This window comes from Pempheris klunzingeri, chromosome 19 (genome assembly GCF_042242105.1).
Source record: "Pempheris klunzingeri isolate RE-2024b chromosome 19, fPemKlu1.hap1, whole genome shotgun sequence".
NCBI classification, from domain to species: Eukaryota; Metazoa; Chordata; class Actinopteri; order Acropomatiformes; family Pempheridae; genus Pempheris; species Pempheris klunzingeri.
Window position 1 is genome coordinate 16,271,591 of NC_092030.1, and position 24,047 is coordinate 16,295,637.

At 42.0% G+C, this 24,047-nt stretch overlaps 3 protein-coding genes across 4 annotated transcripts; 2 read left to right on the forward strand and 1 right to left on the reverse strand.

Moving 5' to 3' along the window:
- Positions 1-1,114: 1,114 nt before the first annotated feature.
- On the forward strand, positions 1,115-15,498 carry pdcl (phosducin-like). The gene is made up of 14 exons (XM_070851053.1): positions 1,115-1,250; positions 1,343-1,426; positions 3,419-3,535; positions 5,372-5,512; positions 5,596-5,739; positions 6,462-6,643; positions 7,095-7,178; positions 7,417-7,663; positions 8,202-8,488; positions 8,669-8,816; positions 10,127-10,485; positions 13,007-13,190; positions 13,408-13,589; positions 14,423-15,498. Exons 1-14 carry the CDS (start codon positions 1,244-1,246, stop codon positions 14,984-14,986), a joined length of 2,730 nt encoding a protein of 909 aa, XP_070707154.1. The 5' UTR covers positions 1,115-1,243; the 3' UTR covers positions 14,987-15,498.
- A 3,344-nt stretch (positions 15,499-18,842) lies between these two features.
- Positions 18,843-20,903, reverse strand: rpl28 (ribosomal protein L28). Its single transcript, XM_070850374.1, has 5 exons — positions 20,881-20,903; positions 20,256-20,343; positions 19,688-19,811; positions 19,088-19,206; positions 18,843-18,978 (listed from the first exon to the last, which is right to left on the reverse strand). The coding sequence occupies exons 2-5, from the start codon at positions 20,334-20,336 to the stop codon at positions 18,889-18,891; spliced, it is 414 nt and encodes a 137-aa protein (XP_070706475.1). The 5' UTR covers positions 20,337-20,343; positions 20,881-20,903; the 3' UTR covers positions 18,843-18,888.
- Positions 20,904-21,170: 267 nt separating this feature from the next.
- On the forward strand, positions 21,171-24,047 carry LOC139219055 (uncharacterized). 2 transcript variants are annotated; one of them, XM_070850839.1, is made up of 6 exons: positions 21,171-21,576; positions 21,744-21,858; positions 22,178-22,290; positions 22,715-22,814; positions 23,037-23,158; positions 23,279-24,047. In XM_070850839.1, exons 1-6 carry the CDS (start codon positions 21,486-21,488, stop codon positions 23,380-23,382), a joined length of 645 nt encoding a protein of 214 aa, XP_070706940.1. In that variant the 5' UTR covers positions 21,171-21,485; the 3' UTR covers positions 23,383-24,047. The 2 variants fall into 2 exon arrangements, with proteins under 2 accessions (XP_070706940.1, XP_070706939.1); XM_070850838.1 differs by having other exon boundaries at positions 23,041-23,158.

Genomic DNA, 24,047 nt, shown 5'->3' on the forward strand with positions numbered 1-24,047 from the left:
AAATGTGTCGCAACACTTAAAGGGAGCTTATGTCCTAAAACAGCAGGTACAGAGTAGCACCCTTGTGACTGAACTCACAGAGTGCATCATGCTTTAGAGCTGTGTTTACTCCCAGTACGAGTCTGTGCACGGTCAACAAATGCACTCGTTTTATCTGCTGGGAGATCTGGCATGTCTAATTCGACCTGCAGCCTCAGAGAGAGAGTATCAGTCACTGATAAGCCTGCTGGGGATTTACAGAAGCAGTATTTCTCAACATGCTGCTTGGTACCGCAGGGTTTCTCCGCTGTGCTGCCTAAACACACCTCTGTGAAAGAGACATGTAGTTTTATAATGTTGACGTTTTAAAGTTTAAAGTTGTGCTACTGCCAGATTTACTACAGCTTTTCTGTTCTTTCTGTGCATTATAGATAAAGTTTCTATGAAAGCGTCTTAAACGGAGATATAGTTAATTAGAATCTTTAATCTTTAAGTGTATAGTTGTATGTCTCCAGTTCTAGGGTTAGTCCCTATCTGGGCTCAGTCTTTGCCATGTGCTCCGCATAGATAACTTGATGTAGAAGAAGCAATTCACAGCAATGAAAACTGTAAAATATGCAACGTACCAAAATGCATAAATAATGCAGAATTACACTGTGATTTAACAATAACTAAACTATATTTGGAAAACGGATCTAATTTTATTCAGTTTACCAAAAACCCATTCATTTCTCAGCTTGTACAGATCACCACCATCTTTTCTGGGCTCCCTGGACTCCAGGATCAGAGGTGATGTCACCGGTCACGTTTTCCTACTTTTAGTGGAGTGACAGACAAAAACCTACAGGCTCTGCTTTTCTGTGTTGAAAAAAAAGACCCTGTAAGTCATTACAATGAGAAACAATGGAAACTTGGTATAGTTTTTTATTATTTTTAAGTTACTAAGTCATTATTTTGAGAAAGTTTCTCATAATGCTTTACAGTTGCAGTGGAGCTTTGATTAAATGTGGAAATACGCACCAACAGGGGGCGATAAAGAGCCGTGAGGTCCGCGGCCCAGGCAGGTAAAGGCGCAGTGCGGACGGGCTGCAGCACTCAGAGGCAGGAGTGAACCTGTTGGACGGCTGCTCTCTCCCTCTCTCCCTCTCTCTCTCTGCTGGACCTCCTCCTCACAACTCCGTGAGCCCCGCGCAGTCTGGATCTTTACACTTTTCTCACGGCTCTGCTTGTTGGAATGAAATTTTCCTGAACTGAGGCTGCTGTAATGAGATGTAAGTTATGCCTGCTTGTTGCTCGCCTGGCTGCTGTAATGTTTTACCCTCTATGTTCCTGAACATGAACTGATTTCAATCTTCTGTTGAAGCCTCTGTCATAGGATCAGTTTTGGCTCTTCTCTTGCTGTTGCGGGAGCCTGCATGCCAGGGTGATGAGGTTACCTCCAGCCCAGGTAGGTGACAGGTCAGTGGGTTTGGACAGGCTGTCAGGGCTGCATTGTACCTGTTAGTCTGAGCGTTTCATGCTTTCATAGCTGCCATTGGCCAGATGCAGGAAACACATGTTGAGCAGGGTGGTATGGATCAGTATGCGTGCCTGCGTGTGTTTTCCTTGTCTCTGTGGTTTTATCAGGTCTTCCTCTGGATACTGCGGGTTAAGCTGCCATTCTGGTAACACTGATAACAAAAACAGGCCCTGACAGTCCTCCACCAGCAACAATAACATGACTTCATCAGCTGGAAAGGAGAAAAACCTTTTTTTTTGTCATACGAGACACCTTATTTGTCTTCTTAGGTTGAGTATAGTCTGGCCTAATTGTGGATTTATTATATGAATTTGTTTCAGAATCCACTTTAAGACCTCCTCACTCCCCCTGAGTGAAATTGAAACACAGTAAGATAATAATAAGGCATGTTTTATCTTTGAGTTCCCTAAAAGCTGCACTTTCAAGACTCTAAAACAGACTTTTCCTGTCTGACCTGTGGCAAGACATGCAGCCTGACCTGAACTGCCCCCCCCCATACACACACACCTCACACCCCCTTATATCCACAATGTACCATCCTGCCCTGTGGCCAACATTATCAGCTCATACATGTGAACAAAAAGTTTCACCACCGCCTTCTTTTCCTGGTTTTGTGTAGAGCTAAATCCTGCCTATCCTAAAATCTCTGTGTGAGACGTCATGTCATTGCTGCAGTCGGGGCCCACACAGGACGACTCTCACTTGAATCACAGTGATTCATTTTCTCATTTTATTCCTTAGTTCTATGACGCAGTCACTTTTCCCAGTACCCCTCCTCATTCTGACTTATTAAATCAGATGGTGTGTGAACAGTTTACATAACAGTCAGATGAGGGAACTGATCTGGAGAGGGAACCTGCGTGGGCAGGGAGCGGTATGTTTTCATATGTGCAGGGAAGTGTATATACATATTACGCTTTACGTGGCTGCTTTTACAGTTTATCGCACAGTTCACATAGCACGCATATCTGCAGTGCTACACTCATCTATAATGTTAGGAACTCGAAGTTATCCATTCATAAATCTTCGAATGAAGATTCAAGCTTCAAAGCGTTTATCATCATGTGTACAGTGCAGAAACGGGTTCCCGTTTACAATGAAAAATGAAAAAATGCCTGATACAAACAGTCTTATCTGTCATCACGCTGTAATTAGAGACGATCCAACTTTTCACCCTAAAACTAGTGTGTGTAAACTGTGCTTGTTGTATCTTGTCACTGCGGCTGTTTGACAGCCCTCTTCCCTCTGCCTCCCTCTGTGTCTGTGTGGAACAACAAAGGCCTTTTCATGTGGCTGACTTTACTGGCCAACAGTCTGCACCTCTGCGTGGTTGTAAATTAATCTTATAGAGTTACTGAACTATATCCTCTTAAAGGAAGAGTTCGACTTTTTTTCTTTTGGTGGAAATGTGCTTATTAGCCTTCTGTCTGAAAATTAGATGAGAAGATTGATTTGAAGATTGACTTGTTTTAAATAGTAGTTGTCAAGATGAATACTGCTCTCAGATCTGTCTGTTAATTATGAGGCTATGTCCAGCAGCTGGTTAGCTTTCTCTATTTTTATTTTTTTGTTCCATTACAGACTGATTTCCTGAAAGAACTGCACTGGGAGTAGGAATTAAGTTGGCAGATATTTTTTCAATATATAAGTGAGTCCTGAAGAATCTGACTAAAAGTCTGGCTAAAAGACAGATGGTTATTACAGCTTAGAAATACAGACGTGGTGATGGTGCTAAGACAGATGTTTTCAAGTGGGAATTAAATCTCTGTGCAGGAAGCAGAGCCGTCATCATCTGGTAATAGTATCAAGTCAATATCTGATGTCTTTTTCAAAATTTTACAATGTCACAACATCATGTATGGCCTGCCTGAGTATTTCTTACAGTCTTTGACATAACTTTGTCTTTCTTATTTCCCTCAGAGAACCCATGCTGCTATCTCCCCTGTCAGCACTGGGGCGTGTGTGTAAGGTATGGTGAGGACAAGTATGAGTGTGACTGCACTCATACCGGCTTCTACGGAGAAAACTGCACTGTCCGTAAGTCCAGATATCCCCCTGAGACCAGCTCTCATTTCCTCCCCTATTATTGCACTTTTAAGGAATTTGAAGCATTCTGCTCTCGCTTTGTGTGTGAGACGGAAAGGGTTAGATGGCAGTCTGGTGAAAAACACTGTTTCATTTTGTTGTTGTTACATCAGGAAATAGTGCAACATAGCTGCTGGCTCACAGAGTTAAGACTTCTTGTCTAGACCCAAATATTTGGAAAAGTTGGAGGAAGAGGAGCAACTGCCGGAAAATGACCCGCTGGGTCAGCGCTGCTTCTGCCAATCTCTTCACTGAACCACCTACTCATTCTGCCAGTGTGCTTCTCATTAGGAAGGAACTCTCACCCAGTGTTGTCCTTAATCAGATGTGATGTATTTGGCTGCTACTTATGCAGTTACATCACACTCACCAGGAAAAACAGCAATTAACCATTGACTTGATTTTGGAGAGAAAAAAAGAAAGAGCGAGTGGGATGGGAGGGAAGGAAAAGACAGGCAAAGTCTAACAGGAAAAGGAGAAAGAGAGCTGAGTGATAACATTTACTTCTTACATGAGGAGTACTCACACGTGGTTAATTTTCCACAAACATCATCAATCATCAGTCATTAATTGGTTCACTCTCACCACTCTCACAGCAGTGCTTTTTTGGAGCAGCATGTAGCTGTTTTCAGTGAAAAAGCTCTGAAAACCCACTATGCACTACCTGCTCAGCACCAGACAAAAGAGAGAGGAAGTTAGTAACTAGCTGGTGAATATAGTTTAACATTAGCTGCTAAAGAGCCAGATGATTCCTTGAGGACAGGAGTTGGTTGAGACCAAAAACAGAGATAAAAGGAAGTGATTAACGGACTTCTATTCTCCAGGTGGTCTGAAACACGTCAAAAAAAGTTATTGCAGGTTTACAGAAAGAGTGCAACCAAAGGCTGATTTGGTTTCTTGTTGAGAGTTGAATGAGAATGTCAATACCATGCTCATATCGGTATGCTGGATCCGATGCTAGAAGCAGTGACAGGGTAAAACAGCTAGCCTGGCTCTGTTAACAAAAGGTAACAAAATCTCAACTCTAAACCTCAGTAATGAACACAATATATCTCTTTTGTGTATCTTTAAAAAAAAACAAAAAAGTGTAAAAATGGCAGTTTTGAGACGTAAAAGGTTTGAAATAAGACGTCCACGGTGTAGAAATGCTGAATGCCTTCTTTTTAATTCAACTCACCTCATATTTGCTGTGTGGTAGTTTGATTGAATACAAATTGACTGAGGAAGCGCAAAACTTAAATATTGAATGTATTAAAACTAGAGTTTGACATGAAGACTCCCTTCAGCACAGACATACGGTAATAAAAGAGCTTTTATACGTCTTTATCATATCAGTTGATAATGTGCTTTAATGATGCATTATCCTAAAGAAATGTTCTGTTTGAATAGAACAAACCAACTGACTCTGGTAAGCCTAGAGCTTTGGGGCACGTGGAGCTTTGGGGTCTCTGGACCTTTGTGGCCCTGGGGCAGTTCCCCCCTTTGCCTGGTTGGTAACCCAGCCTTGACCACAGGATGCTAATAATAGCAGCCTGATAATCAGACTGAATTGCCATTTTGTTTCACTTCATTTCACACAGCTCAGAGATGGGGGTGTGCCCAAAGAGGTCTGGAATGTTCCACATAATGAGTTTGTTATCCAGAGTGAATTTTCATACTCTTTCCTTTCTATGTAAAGTGTCCTTGGGTTTCTTGAAAGGCACTATATAAATCCAAGTTATTAATATTATTATTAAGTTCCCATGTGCCCCAACTTCCAGTAACATTGTTTTTATCTTCAAACCATAGCTGAGTTTTGGACCAGAGTGCATCAGTTCCTCAAGCCCAGCCCAGATGTGGTGCATTACATTCTCACCCATTTCCAATGGCTCTGGGATATCATCAACTACACCTTCCTACGGGACGTTCTCATGCGGCTGGTTCTAACAGGTCAGCAGTTCTCTTAAAGAAATGTGTCCAGGGCCGTGACATATTCGATGTACCTAATAACCTTTTATGTTTTTTATGAACAGTTAGGTCCAACTTGATACCCAGCCCTCCAACCTTCAACTCAAAATATGGCTACCTCAGTTGGGAATCCTACTACAATCTGAGCTACTACACTCGGATTCTGCCCCCAGTGCCAGAGGACTGCCCTACACCTCTGGGGGTCAAAGGTTAGCATAATTTATTCTTTTAAGTTTAAATCTGCATTAATCAATACTTTTATATTATCAGTCTGTAAAAGTAATGTGGAATGTGTAACTTGTAGGTAGGTTTTGCAGCTGTAAATATTTATCAAAGAAAGGTAATGTTAAAAGTGTTTCAATAGCTGTATTGACTTGGCCTTCTTGTTCAATTATTACCCACCCCTAACTATTTATAGTGATACTGTGATAATTACACAATGAGAAGCAATTTTCAACTATGATGTATATTATTAGGTAGGTTAAACAGTTTCATATTTCAGTCTTTAAACCGGCTGTTACATTTTGGTTAATAAAAAAGAAGTATAAAGTAGCACAAGAAGGTCAAGTGTCTTAAAGTTATACTTAAGTACAGTACTTGAGTACTTGTCGTTACTGTCCAGCACTGCATAATGTTGACATTATAGTGCTTCAGGAGCTGATGTGTGACAGCATCAATGATATCTAATGTAGAACATGCCTTTTGCTCGGTGTTGTTTCGGGTTACCGTAAATGTTTCGCTTTAGTGATATGGTTACAGATGATTGACCTTGGATGGTTCAGAAGTGTAGTGTGATGTGTGTGTGAAGTGTATCAGTTCTGTTTTCACAGAGCATTATTATCACAGACACTAATTCAGTATTATGACTAGGGGCGTGGTGTATCTGTGTTTTGCACTGTGCTTTGTTTGACGCTGTGGTGTTTCTGTTCAGGCAAGGCTGGACTGCCTGACCCTGAGCTCCTGGTCGAGAGGTTGCTGAAGAGAAGGACGTTCAGACCCGACCCTCAGGGCTCCAACCTCATGTTCGCCTTCTTTGCGCAGCACTTCACCCACCAGTTCTTTAAGACCTACAATCGCATGGGCCTGGGATTCACTAAGGCTCTAGCACATGGGGTTAGTGCATGTAGAGCTTTGTCCATTTAATAATAGTAAACTGTATTTGAATAGCACTCTTCTTGCTTGTGCTTTCCAAGGAAAAAAAGAAAAAAAACGATGTATAAAAACTCGAATTTTCCATATTTCTCAGACTAATTACTACTGGGTTCAAGGGCTGTGTTAGAAGGACCACTAAAAACAGAATGGGTGACATTGAACATTGAAAGTAGAAAAAGCCTCACAAAATTTGGCTGCAATGACATTTTGTCTTTGAAGAACAACAACTTTGTGTTCGTGTTTTGAAGAAATGTTTGAGTGAATAAGAATCAAAGATTATTCTACAAATAGAAAACAAATTCTGGTGACAGCTCTGCGTCGTAAAAATAACTAGGTAATATTTAGCCATGGCTTTATTTATGTCCTCTCATTCTCCCACTCATTTTTTTTCCTCGTCCTGTGACACATACAGGTGGATGCAGGGCACGTTTATGGAGACAACCTGGAACGTCAGCTCCAGCTCAGGCTTCACAAAGACGGAAAACTCAAGTATCAGGTGAAAGAGTCAAAACTGTATATAGAGAAAACATCCACTCAGATTGGAGCAAATAATTTCCAAAACGATATTTTGTATTTTTTTTAATCAACTGTTTTGCACAGTTGATAGGTGTCGGTGTCTGCTGGCGTTGCTTTAAACATGTTTATCATGGACTTGTACTGTTGAGAGGGTTGGGACAGACAGATTTAGCCCTGAGTTGTAATGTATAATCATTGATTATTGTTTTTCCCATTAGTTAATTGACGGCGAGATATACCCTCCCTCTGTAGTTGATGCACCCATTAAGATGAGCTACCCCCCTGGGGTCCCTCCTGAGGATCAGATGGCTATTGGTCAGGAAGTGTTTGGACTCCTTCCTGGTTTGGGAATGTTCGCCACGCTGTGGCTAAGGGAGCATAACCGAGTATGTGACATCCTGAAGGCAGAACATCCCACCTGGGATGATGAGCAGCTTTTCCAGACCTCACGTCTTATCATCATTGGTGAGCTGGATATAGTTTTGAAGGAATAATTTGACGTTTTGGAAAATATGCATATTGATTTTCTTGCTACAAGTTAGTTGAGAAGATTTATTCCCCCGCTTCCACCTTCCAGCACCTCTAAAGCTCATTAATTAACATGTTATATCTTGTTTGTTTAAGTAGACTTTTTCTTGGCCAACTGCATGAACGTTTCGATGTGTCTATTGGTTGCTTGGCAACCTCATAGTGTGTAGTGTCATATGTAACTGACAGATATTAAAGTCGTATCGATCTTCTCATCAAATTCTCAACAGGAAAAGCAAAAAAGCGTATTTCCCATAATGTTGAACTATTCCTTTAATGCATTTATGTATTTTAGAAAATTGTGTGTTTTTTTTATTTCGTTTGTCTATTGCTGGTTTATACCTGACAGTCTTTGTGTCATAAGCTCATGGATGATAATTTCGTTTGAGTCAACACGAGTTTGAAGCTGTTCAGACGCGACTCAGTTAGGTGGTTTAGTTGAATCTATCTTTGTGTCTCTGCATGTCTCTTTCAGGTGAGACAATAAAAATAGTAATAGAGGAGTACGTGCAGCATCTCAGCGGATACCTGCTGCATTTGAAGTTTGATCCCACCCTGCTGTTTAACTCCCAGTTCCAGTATGGGAATCGTATCTCTCTTGAGTTCAGCCAGCTCTACCATTGGCACCCCTTGATGCCTGACAGCTTCTTCATTAATGGAGATGAGCTGCCGTACACGCAGTTCCTCTTCAACACGTCTGTTCTCACTCACTATGGCATTGAGAAGCTGGTGGAGGCCTTCTCTCTGCAACATGCTGGCCAGGTAACAAACCACAGGAAATGAAACATGAGAAATATGCAGGAAATAAGAATGTGCATTATTGATAGCTTCAAATACCCTTGTGGTATTCACACTTAGTCCTCTTGTTTTGCTGCATTTATATCTACTAAACATGTATTTTTAGTAATGTAACTTTGTAAATCTCAAACCTTTGTCCCTCAGATTGGTGGTGGCCATAACATCAATGCTGTGGTGACCAAAGTGGCTGTGAGAACCATAGAGGAGTCCCGCCATCTCCGCGTGCAGTCCTTCAATGAGTACAGGAAGCGTTTCAACCTCAAGCCGTACACGTCGTTCAGACAATTCACCGGTAAGAAAAACTGGCCAGTGTTCAGGCCACACCACACCAAGTGCAACCTTCCAATCTTGTGATTTACGACTTTTACAAGTCAGTGAGAGCCGCTGAACAGACATTCTTGAAATAAATGGAATCCGCTCCATCTGTAGGGATTTTCCTGCACTGCTCTCCATTTGTTCATGATGTCTTTCATTGCTATTCTCTGAGGCGAACAATGGAAGACATTTTTGTATGAAACTCTTCAGCTGTTGGTGTATTCTGAAACTGCTTGACTCTAAAACCACAACCTGGACAGTTTAGATGTATTTTTTCTGGTATACATGATTCCCCACCACACTAAAATATTTGAATAACGAAAGTAAGAGTCCACAGCCATGCAAGCGTGAGTCGTTGGCGGCTGAAAAATGTCTCACTGCCAGGAAACGATGTGCAGTGATTCATTGACTGAACGTACCACAAAGGAATCAAGCCCAGCAAGTTCAGGAACACTTCCAAACTGAGGGCGCCGCTGTAGTTTATCCGGTAAAGCACTTACCACAAGTCCTGACCTCAGCGACCCGGGTTTGAATCTGGCCCAGGCCATTTGCTGCATGTCATCCTCCTCCTCTCTCTCCCTCGAACCTGCTCTCTCTTTCCTGTCAATCTCTGCTGTGTACTGTCAAATAAAAAAGAAGTAAAAGAAATAATCTTTAAAGAGTAATGTTAAAGTAATTAAAAGTCATTAAAAGCCAGCGTTCAACTACGGTACTCAGCAAGGAAGCTTTTAAAATATCAAGAATTATGAACAGTGTTTGGCTTGTTTATCAGAGACAGTTCAGTTAGGGAGCTACGCAGTTGGCTCTCCGGTCAAGCACAGAACTCTTAGGTGAACTAATCATTTGTACACATCTTTTTAACGAACTTATTCTTGTGACACTGAAAAGGATTGCTTTCCAAGTCAGTCATGCTGTGCTTAGGCACACTATAGATAAAGATTGACTGAGTGAAATGTGAACCTCGTGGTGGCAAGAGAGGAAAAAGCCAGATGATCACAAAAGTTATTAGAATTCATCATCGTGAATGTTTGCACCAAATTTTGTGCCAATCCTGCTGGGCGTGCTGCAGGAAAAGTGAGGGGACCACCAAAGTCATGAGGCTTCACCCTCTGTCACCATGGATACTTGTGCCAAATTTCATGGCCATCCATTCAGTTGTTGCATTAAGTGGTGGACTGACCAACATTGCCATTCCTAGTTCCATTCTGCTGGCATTATATTTATTGTTGATATGCTGTACTGTATATATTTTTCGTAACTGTCAACATTTATTGTTACCTTTTGCAGATAAGGAGGAGATAGCCCGCGAGCTTGAGGAGCTCTACGGTGACATTGATGCTCTTGAATTTTATCCTGGTTTGATGTTGGAGAAAACACGAGCAGGGGCCGTATTTGGAGAGAGCATGGTGGAGATGGGCGCCCCCTTCTCCCTTAAAGGTCTCCTTGGAAACCCTATATGTTCTCCAGATTACTGGAAGCCCAGCACCTTTGGAGGCAAAGTCGGCTTTGACATAGTGAACTCTGCCACACTGAGGAATCTGGTCTGTCTGAACACCAAGACCTGTCCTTACGTGGCGTTCAAAGTACCGACAGAGGAGCTATCACAAAGAGGGGATGGTGAAGATAAAGTAAGGACCGATGAGCTATGACCCTTTGCAGATGCCACAAGGTTACGGTTTGAGATCCCTTCGTAAAGGTAAAAGAGGCTGCTGCTAGAAAACAAACAAGTGTAGAAGGTGTGGAGGCCATTCATTAATGCTTGTTTGAACAGCACTGGAGAATCACACAGGACTCAGAGCTCTCTTCTTTAACTTGCTCACTCTGTTTTTGTTAACTGCTTTGTGTCTGAAGAATGAAATACCGTTTAAATACACGTTCACACTGTCCAGTAATAAAAGTATGTACTGCCTGTAGATGATTGCAATGCAATGTAACCATCCATTGAAATAAAACTACAGACACAAAGTGGATAATTGTCAATTAAAGTCTTTGTTTTTTTACGATCCATTGTTCTGTATTTCTCATGAGTCTTCATTCCCATTCCCACTCCCACTCCCACCTATGACCCACTGCTTCTAAATCTCATGTTTCTTTTGGCTTGAGGCTGAATACTATTGGCAACAGGAGAAAGACTCAGCCAGTAGCAGGCTGTTAAGTGTTTTCAATAAAAAGGATGCATAGCAAGGTTTAGAAATACATAAAACTGAAGGATGATTAACACGCAGCTTAGATCAATTAGGATACATTTGAGATTCGGCCTTACATGTGCTATCTGTCTTTTGAGATTATTTTAACTCTGTAGTGATTTGTATTAACAAAGGGGATAGTGGATGCACATTATATTATAGGTAGTATGGTACAAAATACTATGTTAAAAAGAAAAGGACTAATAATGGAAAAGTTTCACTTTGCAAGTTTGGTGAGCCTGCCAGAAGTGGCAGTAATAACAGCAGTAGTAGTGGTAGTAGTAATAGTGGTGGTTGTAGTAGTCAGAGTACAAGTAGTATGTGACATATTTCATAGTTATGTCGCCCCCTAGCTGTGAACTACATCATGGCGCTTCCAGCGTCTCTCCTACGTCTCTCCTACGTCAGCGGGATGAACCATGCTGCCTTTGATGCTCTCAGTAAAATCCTCATTTTAGGGAGATTGTCTCAGAATATGACCCCATCACATGTCGTGCCATAAAACACTAAATTCCGTGGTAATAATACCAGAAGGTGTACTGTGCAGCTCAGCAATTTTGAGTGTCTGTGGTGTGGTTGAGCTATTCGTAGTATCTTAAAATTATGAAGTGCAAATGTGCGCCGTCGGAGCAATATTTGTGTTATAAAGTTGCGGAAATCATGACAGATTGGGTGACGCTCACTACTGACGGGTCTCCCTATATGTACACGTCACATGTATGCTCATTAAATGGCGATTCTGAGCTAAATGTCGGCTCTTTTGCGCAATGTTCCATAATTACGACATCTCCCTGCACCCTGAATGCACCACACACCGATTGAGTTGCTTGTAGCAGCTGAGCTAGCAGATTAGCTGGAGTAAACAGTGGGAGTTGGCGATATCTTCCTACCGTTAGCTGGTCATAAAAATTAAGGTAAGACCAATCATTCATTAGTAATGGACATTTCTTAAGTTGGTATATTGTATATAATGCTGGAGCAGGTTTAATCCTTTACTCGGCTTATTGCTTGCTAATGTTTACTGGTTGTCACAGGAAGTCAGTGTAAGAAAAGCTAGCTCAGATGTCTAACGCAAACCTAGCTCACGTTCACAAACCTTGGCGGTGCCTGCCGGTTTGAACCATGTCCTACTTCATAAACTAGCTAATTGGATTGTCTCTATCCTCTTTTCGATGGAGTTTAGATACTTGAGGGAACAACCACTAGTAAAACGTTTGCCAACGATAGCTAACTCCAGCTGATTCAGCTAACCGTCGTATCTGTCACATCGGTAGTGATTCCCAGACGAAGGCGCTGGCTGAAGGCCTTCGGTTCTGCTGTTTACGTGTTGAAAACATATTCAGAAGGAGCGGATGGATTGTATTTTGTATTGTATCCGACGACATAGGCATAATTTTATCCTTAATTTTACTGCTTGACCACTGTTCAAAGTGAAAGGGATTTACACAGGGGATCTGCCTCCTCGTGTCTCCATCTGTGCACATTTGTTAGTTTACATACGGCTCAGTGCATCATTAAAGGCCTCTTAGCCCACGTTTTGTATATTGACACACTTACTATAAGCTACATATAGCGTAAATGCCCTATTTTTGAAATAAACCCTTTCTATCCGACCCATGTCAGCCTGGACGTTGTCAATCCGGATTATTATGCTCCACCGACTAATGTGCTCACAGTTATGAGACAAAACAGTTGTTAATCTGTCGAGGTTTTATCCACGAGGCTTTAAAATAGCAAATGGCAGCATTGTTTTACTGTCAGCTGCAACTCTCGTGCAAATCATCATTCAAATGACCCAACAAAATGCAGGTTGGTCTTCTTGTTTAAATCAGATCACACTGATGCTGCTTTAATAGCCGGAGGGATGAGCTCACAGTCTTAATAACGTTATAATCTCACCTCCCATGAACGCATTAAGTAGCCTTGAGTGCACACAAAGTTGTATTGATGGGTTGCATCAATATCCGCTGCCCTCAGGTGAGCCGTTGTCATGACGACTCTGGATGACAAGATTCTGGGAGAGAAGCTGCAGTACTACTACAGCAGCAGCGAGGACGAAGGCAGCGACAACGAGGATGAGGAAGGGGACAGCAAGACCATCCGGGATGCCAATGTCACTGAGGCCGAAATAGAGTACAGCGCAGATGGGAGCGCTGTCAACACAGGTACCGATGCAAGCACATAGACACCAAACATGTGAGGGAATTAACAACAGGTAATGAGAGGGCAAGTTTTGCAGTGACCGTTATCCCCGTAATGTCAGTAAAGTCAAAAAGTACACTCATTCATTCATCATCTAATCCTGTGTAGTTCTTATTTAGAAATGAATACATATTTACAGTAGATCCCATGATGACAGTGACTCTGGCTGTTCTTTCTCAGGACCTAAGGGTGTCATCAATGACTGGAGGAAGTACAAGCAGTTGGAGGTGGAGCAGAAACAAGAACAGAAGAAGGAGATGGAAAGATTGATCAAGAAGCTGTCGATGACCTGCCGCTCTGACCTCGACCTGGAAAAAGACAAAGAGAAACAGAAGGAGCTGCAGGACAAAATCCAAGGCAAAGTAAGTAGGGTGGGGACAAATGACAAAGGTGGGAAAGAAATGCTTGTGAAAAGCTCCCTTTTAAATATTAAACTCTTTGTTCCTCACACCATCCCGCCGGTGTATGGGCAACTTCCTCTTGAAACCGTGCCACACATGCTAATAGAACACTTGCTGTGGGAAAAGGCTAAATACAGGCAGACTATGAGTGAAAGATAGCCTATTTAACATAGCCGAATGCCTACTCCCTCATTCTCTATTTTCAGACACAGTCTAATTATGGTTTAGTTAATTTAGGGACACACTTGGTTTTACTTTGTGTTAATGGGTTTGGTCCTGCCAAATGTGTGACGTATACACACATCGTATGTCCTAAGAAACAGTACTTGTAATCTTGTCAGAGTTATAATTAGCTAATTTTGGGTCCAGCAATCTAACAATGCAGAGATGCACTCATCAGAGCATCTGTAAAAGAAGCTTTGTAAAGGAGATTTTTGACATTGTGGGAGATATTTTTTGTATGAAGTGTTAAACAACAATTTGCCATCTTATGGAGTGTTATGTATCAGACTATGTCTTGGCTAGGAAACTGGTAACTGGTCCTGTTCTGCACATAACCCCCATTAAACAGCTAATTGGCTTTTGTACAACAAACAACGATTAAATGTATTCATTAATGATCTTAAGATGTCGCGGTAGGAAGATTTTGTTGCCTTTTTATGACCTAATTTCCAGACTTTGTGCTAAACTAATCTAAGCGTCCACTGGCTGTAGATTCATATTTACCGTAGACATGGCATGCATCTTTCCCCAAAAGTCAACCAACTGTAAGCCTCCTCTTTGTCACCCTACAGATGACCATGCAAGAGTACAACATGCTCCAGGAAGAAGAGGATGATGAGGACTTCCTGAAGCATTACCGTATGCAGCGCATAGAAGAGATGCGGCGCCAGCTCTGCCGCGGCAAACGCTTTGCGCAGGTCTATGAGCTCAATAACGGCGAGGACTTCTTGGAGGCGTTGGACAAGGAGGACAAAAGCACACTGGTCATGATCCACATCTACGAGCCGGAGGTCCCGGGCTGCGACGCCATGAGAGGCAGCCTGCTGTGCTTGGCTCTGGAATACCCGCTGATCAAGTTCTGCAGCGTACGCAGCTCGGCCATCAGCACCAGCGCTCTGTTCAGAGACAGCGCTCTGCCTGCTCTGCTCGTTTACAAAGGAGGAGACCTGATCGGCAACTTCGTGCGGCTCACAGACCAGCTCGGGGAGGACTTCTTTGCTGTAGACCTGGAGGCCCTGCTGCAGGAGTACGGCCTACTGCCTGACAAGTCCCCCCTCGTCATGAAGACGGTTCGCAATGGAGCCATCATACAGAACACTGTGAGCGATGAGGATTCTGACCTCGATATAGACTAGAGCCGTAATATCTAACACTGCACTATAGGCTTGGAAATCATGCGTCCACAGTCTGCATGGACTATAGATAATTTTTATGTTTTGTGGAACCCCCCCTCCCCTCCTGTAGTGATGACTGAGCCAGGATTGCCATGTTACTACTCACAATAACATACAACCAGCATTGAAGTAGAACCAAAAGTAAATGCAGGTAAAACATCTTAAGTGGGTTTTATCATGACGTCAATCCGTGGTAAACATGAGTTGTAATATAAGAGTACATTCTAGCGATTATCTATATCGAGGACCTGTTGTTCTACACGGTGAGAATGATGTAGGGGTTAGGTTAAATGTTTTGTTTGAGCTGCAACTGTCAACTATTTATTCTCTGTGTTAAGACACATTCCCGTGTTTTTGTGTCATGTGTTTGATTCTGTAGAAAACCTTCAACCCAAACTGACCTTAAGTTAGTTTTATAACTTTTATATGTGCTCTACCATTTCAAATACTGGGGAAAATAAACAAATATTTGGACTCACTGCCTGTTGTATTTTTATTTTTATTGTTTTTTTTCTCATTCAGTTGGTCAAACAGTTAAGCATTTTTGTAATCAATGGTTAAATGCGTTGGTGCACCGAGTTCATCCCATTTGTAGCCATGTATTGTATTCACAGATCAGATCGAATACTAGTGGATCTTTCTTCAAACAAACATTCTGACTTGTCAAACAGGTGTAGTTAATGTTACTAATTACTGGAGCAAAGCCATCGTTAATGTTATTAGTTTCACCTTTTCCTGCTAAAACAAGTCAAAATGTCTGCCACGAAATAAATGGTCTTAATTACTTGAACATTTATTTAACAGTCAAAATGACATCCTTTGGTACACTGGGCTGCCGGAAGCTGAGTTTCTTATCCAGTTAGTCTCCATTATCATCGCTAGCTTGCAGGTCAAGACTAATAATTTAAAACCAGATCTCAGCCAGCGTTTCTCCCTTAAAACACTCCACACACACACACACACGGTAGTTACAGCAAAAATGTGGTTCCTGAAACAACTCCTATACAGGAAACGAATAGATTTAAAAAAGTAATAAATTGCTCCTGTAAGCACACTGGAGGTGATCAGCTTTAACCTGTTGTAACTGAGCTTCCTCTGTGATGATACTCCAGCTTCCACAGGCTCCTTTCCAGTTCAGTAAGTTCCCCAGAGGTGATTCGCCCAGCACAGATTTCTGATAGGTCAACTCATGCAATCGTGTCCACTCAATAATCACTATGAGCAGGGTGAGCCGGGGCTGTGGCTAACCCCTGTAACCACATCAAAACTCACTACTCAATTATTATTAATTACACCGTGCAGTTCCACTCATCCCCATTGATCACAAGATACTAACTTTGTATGAGAAAAATTGTAACATTTACAGCAGTATACGTTGTGTGCAGCTCCTCAGTGGACAATTGTAGCCTACAAATAGCTCATCATCAGCAGGGCGAGACAGAGTAATGCCAACAGCAGGAGGGTTGATCCTTTGTGGAGGTGAGCAGCTGAGCTGTGTCCGCAAAAGGCATGTTCCAGCAGGAGATGGGTTTCTGCACTGATGCCTGCCAGGAAGGGAGAAACACCATCACATCTCATCATCTCATGCAAATATTGTGCCGCTAGAGGACTCATCTGTGGCATAACATTTCACTATCCCTCCCCGTTACATGACCCATAAGCAGAACTGCAGCCTACATGGCCGTGAAATCAATGCCAACTAATGCTATGGGCTGGAAGCTTTTCACATCTGCTAACCAACCTCTCTGAATTCACACGAGTGTTTCAGTCATGATACGCACCGTGTTCCGACCACTCGTCCCACAGATGCTGGGCGTCCTCATAATGGTGCTCCTGGTGTTCATGGCGATCTGGGTCTGTGTGAAACACGCAGAAGGCAATGTCAAACTATGCAAGCCTATTGAAATATCTGCAAAGTACATTTAAAAGAAAAAAAAATCATGAATAAATGTGTCAGTCCTGTATGTGAAAGAAAGCTACACGAGGATATCACATGACTGAATGAAGACAGCAGGGAAAGGATTAAGAGAAATCAGACACAAACAGGAAATGAGACAAAAATGATCTTTTGACCTTGTGGGCAGGGAATTTAATAAACACAATATGCATTTCAGTAGTGGTCCCACAATGTACAACAGGGCTTATATCATACATATATTATATTATATATTATACATCTTATGTCTTGAGATTCTGAGGAACCAGAGAATAGTGTTAAATAACGTGATGACAGTGAGCCTGCATGATTGACACACAACCAATTACTGCTTTTTGAATTATTTTGCTGCATCTCATGTTCTTAAGATGGTGAGGAATCATTTGCATTCTACTTTAAATACAACTGTTTCTATTTGGGCTCTACATTGCATGTTCCACTGCAGTTTCCTGTTAAACACTAGTGACACAACAAGTGCTTAAATCCTTTAATGCATTATGTTGAATCATATCTTAATTTATCTTTTTATACTGTATCTAGATAGGAAAGAGGGCTCAGTACCATTTGAGTGATGCCAGAGCATCCGTTTGAGTTCCCTGAGGGCTTGGGTGAGGTTCTCCAGCTGGTCATGAAGGTGGATATTCTCCTCTATTAGTGCATGTATTGTATCCTGTAGTTCAAAGCTCCGACTTTGTAGAACCAGCAGAGCCAGGGCCACGAGGAAAAGCACCGGCCTTAGTCCCTTCATAGCAACCACAGCACACAACCGCTATCACATCTTCACAGGCACCAATCCCCCTCGCAGGTAATAAATCCGAATCCCGCGTGGAAGAGATGTGCTTCACTGCAGAAGTGATTGGTGCAGTATGCTTTATCAGCTTAAAGTCAAGGGGAGGTGACAACATTTTTTTTTCTTTCTTTCCAAAGCCATGGATGGAAACCTGCCAGTGGGCTGCTTTAAAATCCATCCAATGTTTCCACATCAGTGATCACAGTGACCACAGCAACAGAGGGCCTGGTTGTGTCAGTATAACAGACCTCAGATGGAAACGATATGCTTTAGAAGTAAATAAATCTTCAGTTCAGTTCTTCAGGGATTTATTTTCAACAGTCTGCTAACCGGGTGCAGAAACAATCAGTGGACAGATGTCTTGGTATTTAATTATTTGCAGCTCACATCACATGTAGTGCAGTGTGCTCATCACTGGGAGATCGGGGCACTGAGGTCAAGGGGATGGACTGAGACCAGGTGTTACCAGTCAGGGTAGAAATATTTTTAGAACAGGGGTTTTGAAAGGTACATAAGAAAAAGCACTGTTGCTGCATTCATAGTTCCTGAGTAATGTATCGCTTTCCACTAAACTGTGTCAGCCTCTAGAGGTTGATGTGGTGCCAGGATCCTTTAACAGAGGGCACGGAAAACTTCACCGGAAATAGGTCAGTAAAACTGAGCACCAACTAACTGACCTATTTCTAACAGCCTAGCATCAGGTTGTAGGATGTTTAGTGCACAGGAAATAAAGTCCACTAAAAATATTAATTACCAAACTAAGGAAACATGTTTTTAAGAGGTTGTGCTGCTAATTGGGAATTTACAGTTTGATCAAATGTATGTACAATTTGTTTTGTATGATAAACTTCATTTATTTAACCCCAACTTAATCCTTCATTGATGTGGTTGTGGCTGATCCTACTAAGAGGTATTGTTCATTTACACTTTCCCCAAAGGTATCAATAACTGCACGACAATCATGCGGTAAATGCGGTTGGAATAATTGACTCAATTATATATTATTATTATTATATATTATATGTGCAATATTCTGCACATTTGAAACCACAGATAAAGATTATTGGCCAGGTAAGACGCAGGACAATGTGTTGTTTTCCAAACAAAAAGCTTTTATTATTTATCATGTGTATCAATTTATGCTGTCTTGGCAGCCCTGGTGCGCTTCTTTTTGACCACAACAGGCTTCTGGCTCTTCAGAATGGCACTGGCACGTCGCAGGGCAGCCTGGGGAAACAAATTAGACCAATTATGTTCTTGTCTGCTTGACTATAAATTAGAGGCATCACAACAATGTGGTAAAACATTTGACATTAAAATTACAGATCAAACTCACCATGCGCAGGTCCTTCCTGTACTTGTTCTTGCTAATGATGTGCCTCAGGCTGTTGAGGGTGGCGCGGGAGTTCTTGTTGATGGTGATCTTCTCATAAGAGCTGGCAGGTTTGTGCTGGCCTGCGCAATAAGAAAACATTGTAACCACATTGGCTCCAACAACCCTAAAACAATAAACTTGAGAACACAAAGCATCAGAGGTTACGTCAATGCACCACATTTCTAGTGATTACAGCTCAAAGCAGGAACCAATGATGAAGGATAAGTTTATTAGATAACCATCACTGATATTACAACCTCCCCAAACTGACTACGATTTCTTAACCTTCTGCATATCGAAGCATGAGCAACTCTGCTTTGAATCAACTGGAAGTGGGCAAACAGGAAGCGTCTAAAGACTAAAGCGACTAAAACAGCTCGTCTCCTTTTAAAACACAAAAAGTGGGTACAACGTACTCTACATTTAGACAGTGCTTTCATTCAAACAATTAAAAGGGCTCTTGTGAACATCAGGTAAAGCCAGTTTTTATTCCTTGCAATGAGTCACTTGTATTACAGATGTTGGAAGCGCCTGAAGGTGGAAACAGAGTCAACTATTTACCTGCACGCTTCTTCAGCACGACAACGACTCCCTTGCCATCGGCTGCTGGCTGCACACCTACAGTCTTCTTGTGCACCAAACCATTGAAGCGGAAAGAGTTCCTGGCCTTCAGGTTGTTGGGCTCCTGTGACAAAAACAGATTCAATTCAGTTTCAACCCGACAGCTTGTGTTGTCAACAGTTAACAATAACTTCGTAGAACAAGTCCTGTCATATCCTCTCAGCAAAACGGTCCACACTGAGCACTTGCTACAGTGTACGGACAACATTAAGGTAGTTCATAGATAAAGCTGTACAATGCAGGAATTAATGCAATGAATGCCAAGATTCAATCACACTGACTTTTGATTGCCACAAAGTTTCTATAATGTCATATTTAATGAACTACATGCCTCAAGCAGTTTATGGGTGAGTACCTGCTCCATTACCTATTGGCCCATACTAAACAACCATACAGATTTCTTGAGAGGAACTAAGTTAGAAGTTGTGTGTAATGTTAAGCTAGGATACGTATGGCCAGGTATGTCAGTCAGGTGGTGTGAGCTGAGACACACAGACAGGTCACTCACAGTGCTGTAGGTCTGTCCGTTCCTCTTGATGAGGAAGCTGGAGCAGTTCCTGATGACCATCCACTGCAAATGGGACGACATGATGAACCTGGAGAGAACAGGACAAACTATTACTAAAATAGCTTACAAAGGCAAGTTAAATCAATTTTAAATGGCGGTACAGTGTTTGCTACTGACAGGAGTCATCGGTGCATGCTACAATTATCTTAGCAATTAACGTCAGCTAATGGTGCTCACTTGGTTTCAAGCTATTTACCGGTTAAGAGGGGAATTTGAGGTAATGTTTAGCTGCACTAACATTACTGTAAAACAAAACTGACAATGTACGTGACATTTAGAATTATATATAGACGACAAAGAGCTGCTGTTACATTGAAGTACAGTTAGCTAAAGTTAGCTCCACAGCTCAGCGCTAATGGAGCACGGCGAGGCCTTAACATAGGCGACGTGCTCACAAACGTATATTTCAATTTCTACACTATATAGGGACACCTTCCGCCACTTGGGATGTGCGAAACATTCACTACGACAATAATATCTTACATTCACAGAGTAAACGCGAGTAGTGACAAAGAACAAATATACTTTAGTGACCGGCTATTTGCAGCCGAGGCGACCACGTTACCTTTTAGCGGAGGAAAAGGACCGGAGAGAGCGGAAACCGCTTTACGGAACCTATGTCAAAGATCACTGCGCATGTATGGCACATTTTTTATCAACATATTTACTATAGAACCCACTTTTTAATACATTAAAACGCATATATTAAATATAAATAGTAATTTTATTAGTATCACGACACTATATCATATTTGAGTGTAACTTTACAGAGTACTAGTTATCCTCAAGCTCAGCGGAGGAACACGTCTTCACAGCTGTCTGTCGGGGCCTGACGTCATTAATGCGCGCCTTGTGTTTACAGGAAACCGTCAAAAATTCAGTTTCTAAATGTAAGCTGATATAACCCTAAACACGGGAGTCCCATTTTAATTATTACCCAACTTCTAGCGGAAGACAGGCTGAGAGAAAATGAGCCAACCATTGTAGAGAAAATCCGCATTTTGGGCGCATATTCTGTGACGCTCTTTGTGGATGTTGACCTGCAAATATTTATGTGATCGGTAGCTGTGTAGCCAAAAGTTGTCAGTCACCTGTAAAACTGCTGATTACACTGTTATAGTGTGGTGCAACATGGCACCTGCAACAGTGTCTTAGTGTGAGAAGTCAAACATGGATAAAGAAGAAGATCTGGAGATACTTGGTGAGCAACTGTACAGTCTGATTTACCCCAAACACAAAGACAAGGCTGGAAAACTCACAGGTGAGGTGGCATCTGCATGGCATCTTGTTTGTTTGGTGACATCAGTAAACATTTTTTTCCTGTGTGAAAAAATGATTCATATTGTTACTCATAGCTAAATGTGCATGATGGCAACAGTGAAAATACAACATACAAGCAAAGTTCCCAAGCCTTCCTGTGTGTTCCAGGTATGTTACTGGAGCTGCCGGCTCCTGTCCTGAGTCAGATGCTGCAGGACGAGGCCACGCTGACAGCAGCCCTGGAGAAAGCCCTCAGAGCCCTGCAGCTGGCACAGGAGCCGAGGTACAGCAGGTGGTTGCCAAACCAGATCTCCTGGACAGTCTGTATTTGGGTTCTCAAGTCCTCATGTTTGAGCCAGATACATTCCCAGCAGAGGAGTGAAGCAATATTTAGGCGCAGAGGGGTGTATTTAATGTAATGGAGACTATAACACCCTTAATCAGTTCTATGAATGTCCTATGAAGCTATTTACAATGAGTTTTAGGTCAACAGTTAATATGTATGGTGTATGTGTCAGATTCTAAAAAATGGCACACCATGGATTTTATTTGAATGTCAAAGGCCAAATTGTGTATTCTCATGTGACTGCACCTCGTTGCAGCAAAGTAACCTGTAAGGACGAGGATGATGTGTCTGTGTCCTCTGACTCTCTGGGGGAGCAGCTGTTTGAGTTGGTGGACGTCTACAACACCGGCCACTCGCAGAAAATCACAGGTAGGCAACCAGTCCTGCGATCCACTATTGTGCAATAAAATACCACTTAGACATGAAGCAGTTAATGAGTAAATTGATCACACACATCATCAGGACAAAATGTTAATTTGTCCAACACTTTGCTGAATGGTCAAAAATCTGCAAAAATAATGACATCAGCCTCAGCAGTACTTTGTGTTGAGCACTAATTAGAAAATATTAGGGCGCTAACATGCTAAACTAAAGTGGTGAGCATGGTAAACACATCAGCATGTTGGCACTGTCATTGTTAGCATCTAGCTCAAAGCACTGCTGTGCCTTAGTACAGCCTGACAGAACTGCTAGTATGGCTGTGGATCCTTAGTCATGTTATCATTTATATGTATTTAATTTATGAGCAACTACTGTGTAATGCATTAAAATATCATTTGCTTTTCTTCAACAGGAATGCTACTGGAGCAGCACAAAGATGCAGTTCTAAACCTGCTGTCAGAGCCAGAACTGCTGGAAGAGCAGGTGAACTTTGCCCTGAAGACACTTAAAGAGTATGTGACCTATCACTGTTTGTATAAGATACACATACTTGCATACAAGGGTGTAGTCACACATTCTCATCTCCTTTTCCTTTAAGTGCATTCCCATACATTTCTAGCCCAGCCACTCTACCCTGCAGGCCATTTACAATTAAAAATCTACAAAACAAAAGACTGATAAGAGCCAATAGTCACTTAAACCACTTGAAATAATTCGCCTGTGCCTCTCTCCAGGCAGAACGTGGAGGAGACAGACATCAGTGACACGTCGGACGCTGACGACAAGGAGAGGCTGGGAGAGAAGCTCTTCTCACTGGTGGAGGAGCTGGATCCTCTTCATGCGAATGATATTACAGGTGACCTGACACTCACTGTATAGGCCTTGTAAGGTGCGAACAAGGACCAAACGTCAATATAGCTCAGAAGCACAACACTAATGACATTTTGGTGCTATTCACGTGCATCTGTTTGTGCAGGCATGCTTCTGGAGATGGACCCATCTGCTCTCCAACAGCTGCTCAGTGATCACACAATGCTGGAGGTTGCTGTCCAGAAAGCACAACAAGCCCTGGATGCTTAACTTGAACAGAGGAGGCCCCCATTTTACACACAGAATAACACATAAGTAAATGAATGGCTTTGATGACCTCTGATAATATAATACTGGGAAGACCTGACGCAGAATGGTAATGCAAGTATCCTATTACATAAGCGGCAGTATGTTTATCATACTGATTGCTGAGTCTATTGTGGACAGGTGAAGTGTCACTGGACCAACTGTACATAACTGAAGAGTCTCGTTAGCCTCTTCTTAGCTGAAATGTTATTAATATACAGTGCATTGCAGGTTTCTAATACACTTTAATATGCTTTTCTAGTACCTCATTGTCTTTATCAGATAAATGGACTGAACATTAAGTGTCAGTGTCTAATGAAAAATATTGATCCACCAGTGTTGCTTCACCCGGGAGCTGAAGAATCAATGTTGCTTGATGAACATGTTTACAGCGGGCTGTAAGAGAGAATTTCCTTAGACTATAGAGGTTAGAGAGTTAGGGAACATTAGCTTGTAGTTTACTGCATACAGCCGGTGGCTGCACTGAACGTATGATGTGGAAGTTACTCTGGAATTTGTCATTTTTTAATGTGCCAGATTTCACAAAGACAATTGTGATGGAAGTTTCTGGAGCTTCAGAGCTCAGACTTCTCCCCTGTAGTTTGTGATCATTGAAAAGTCACTAAAGT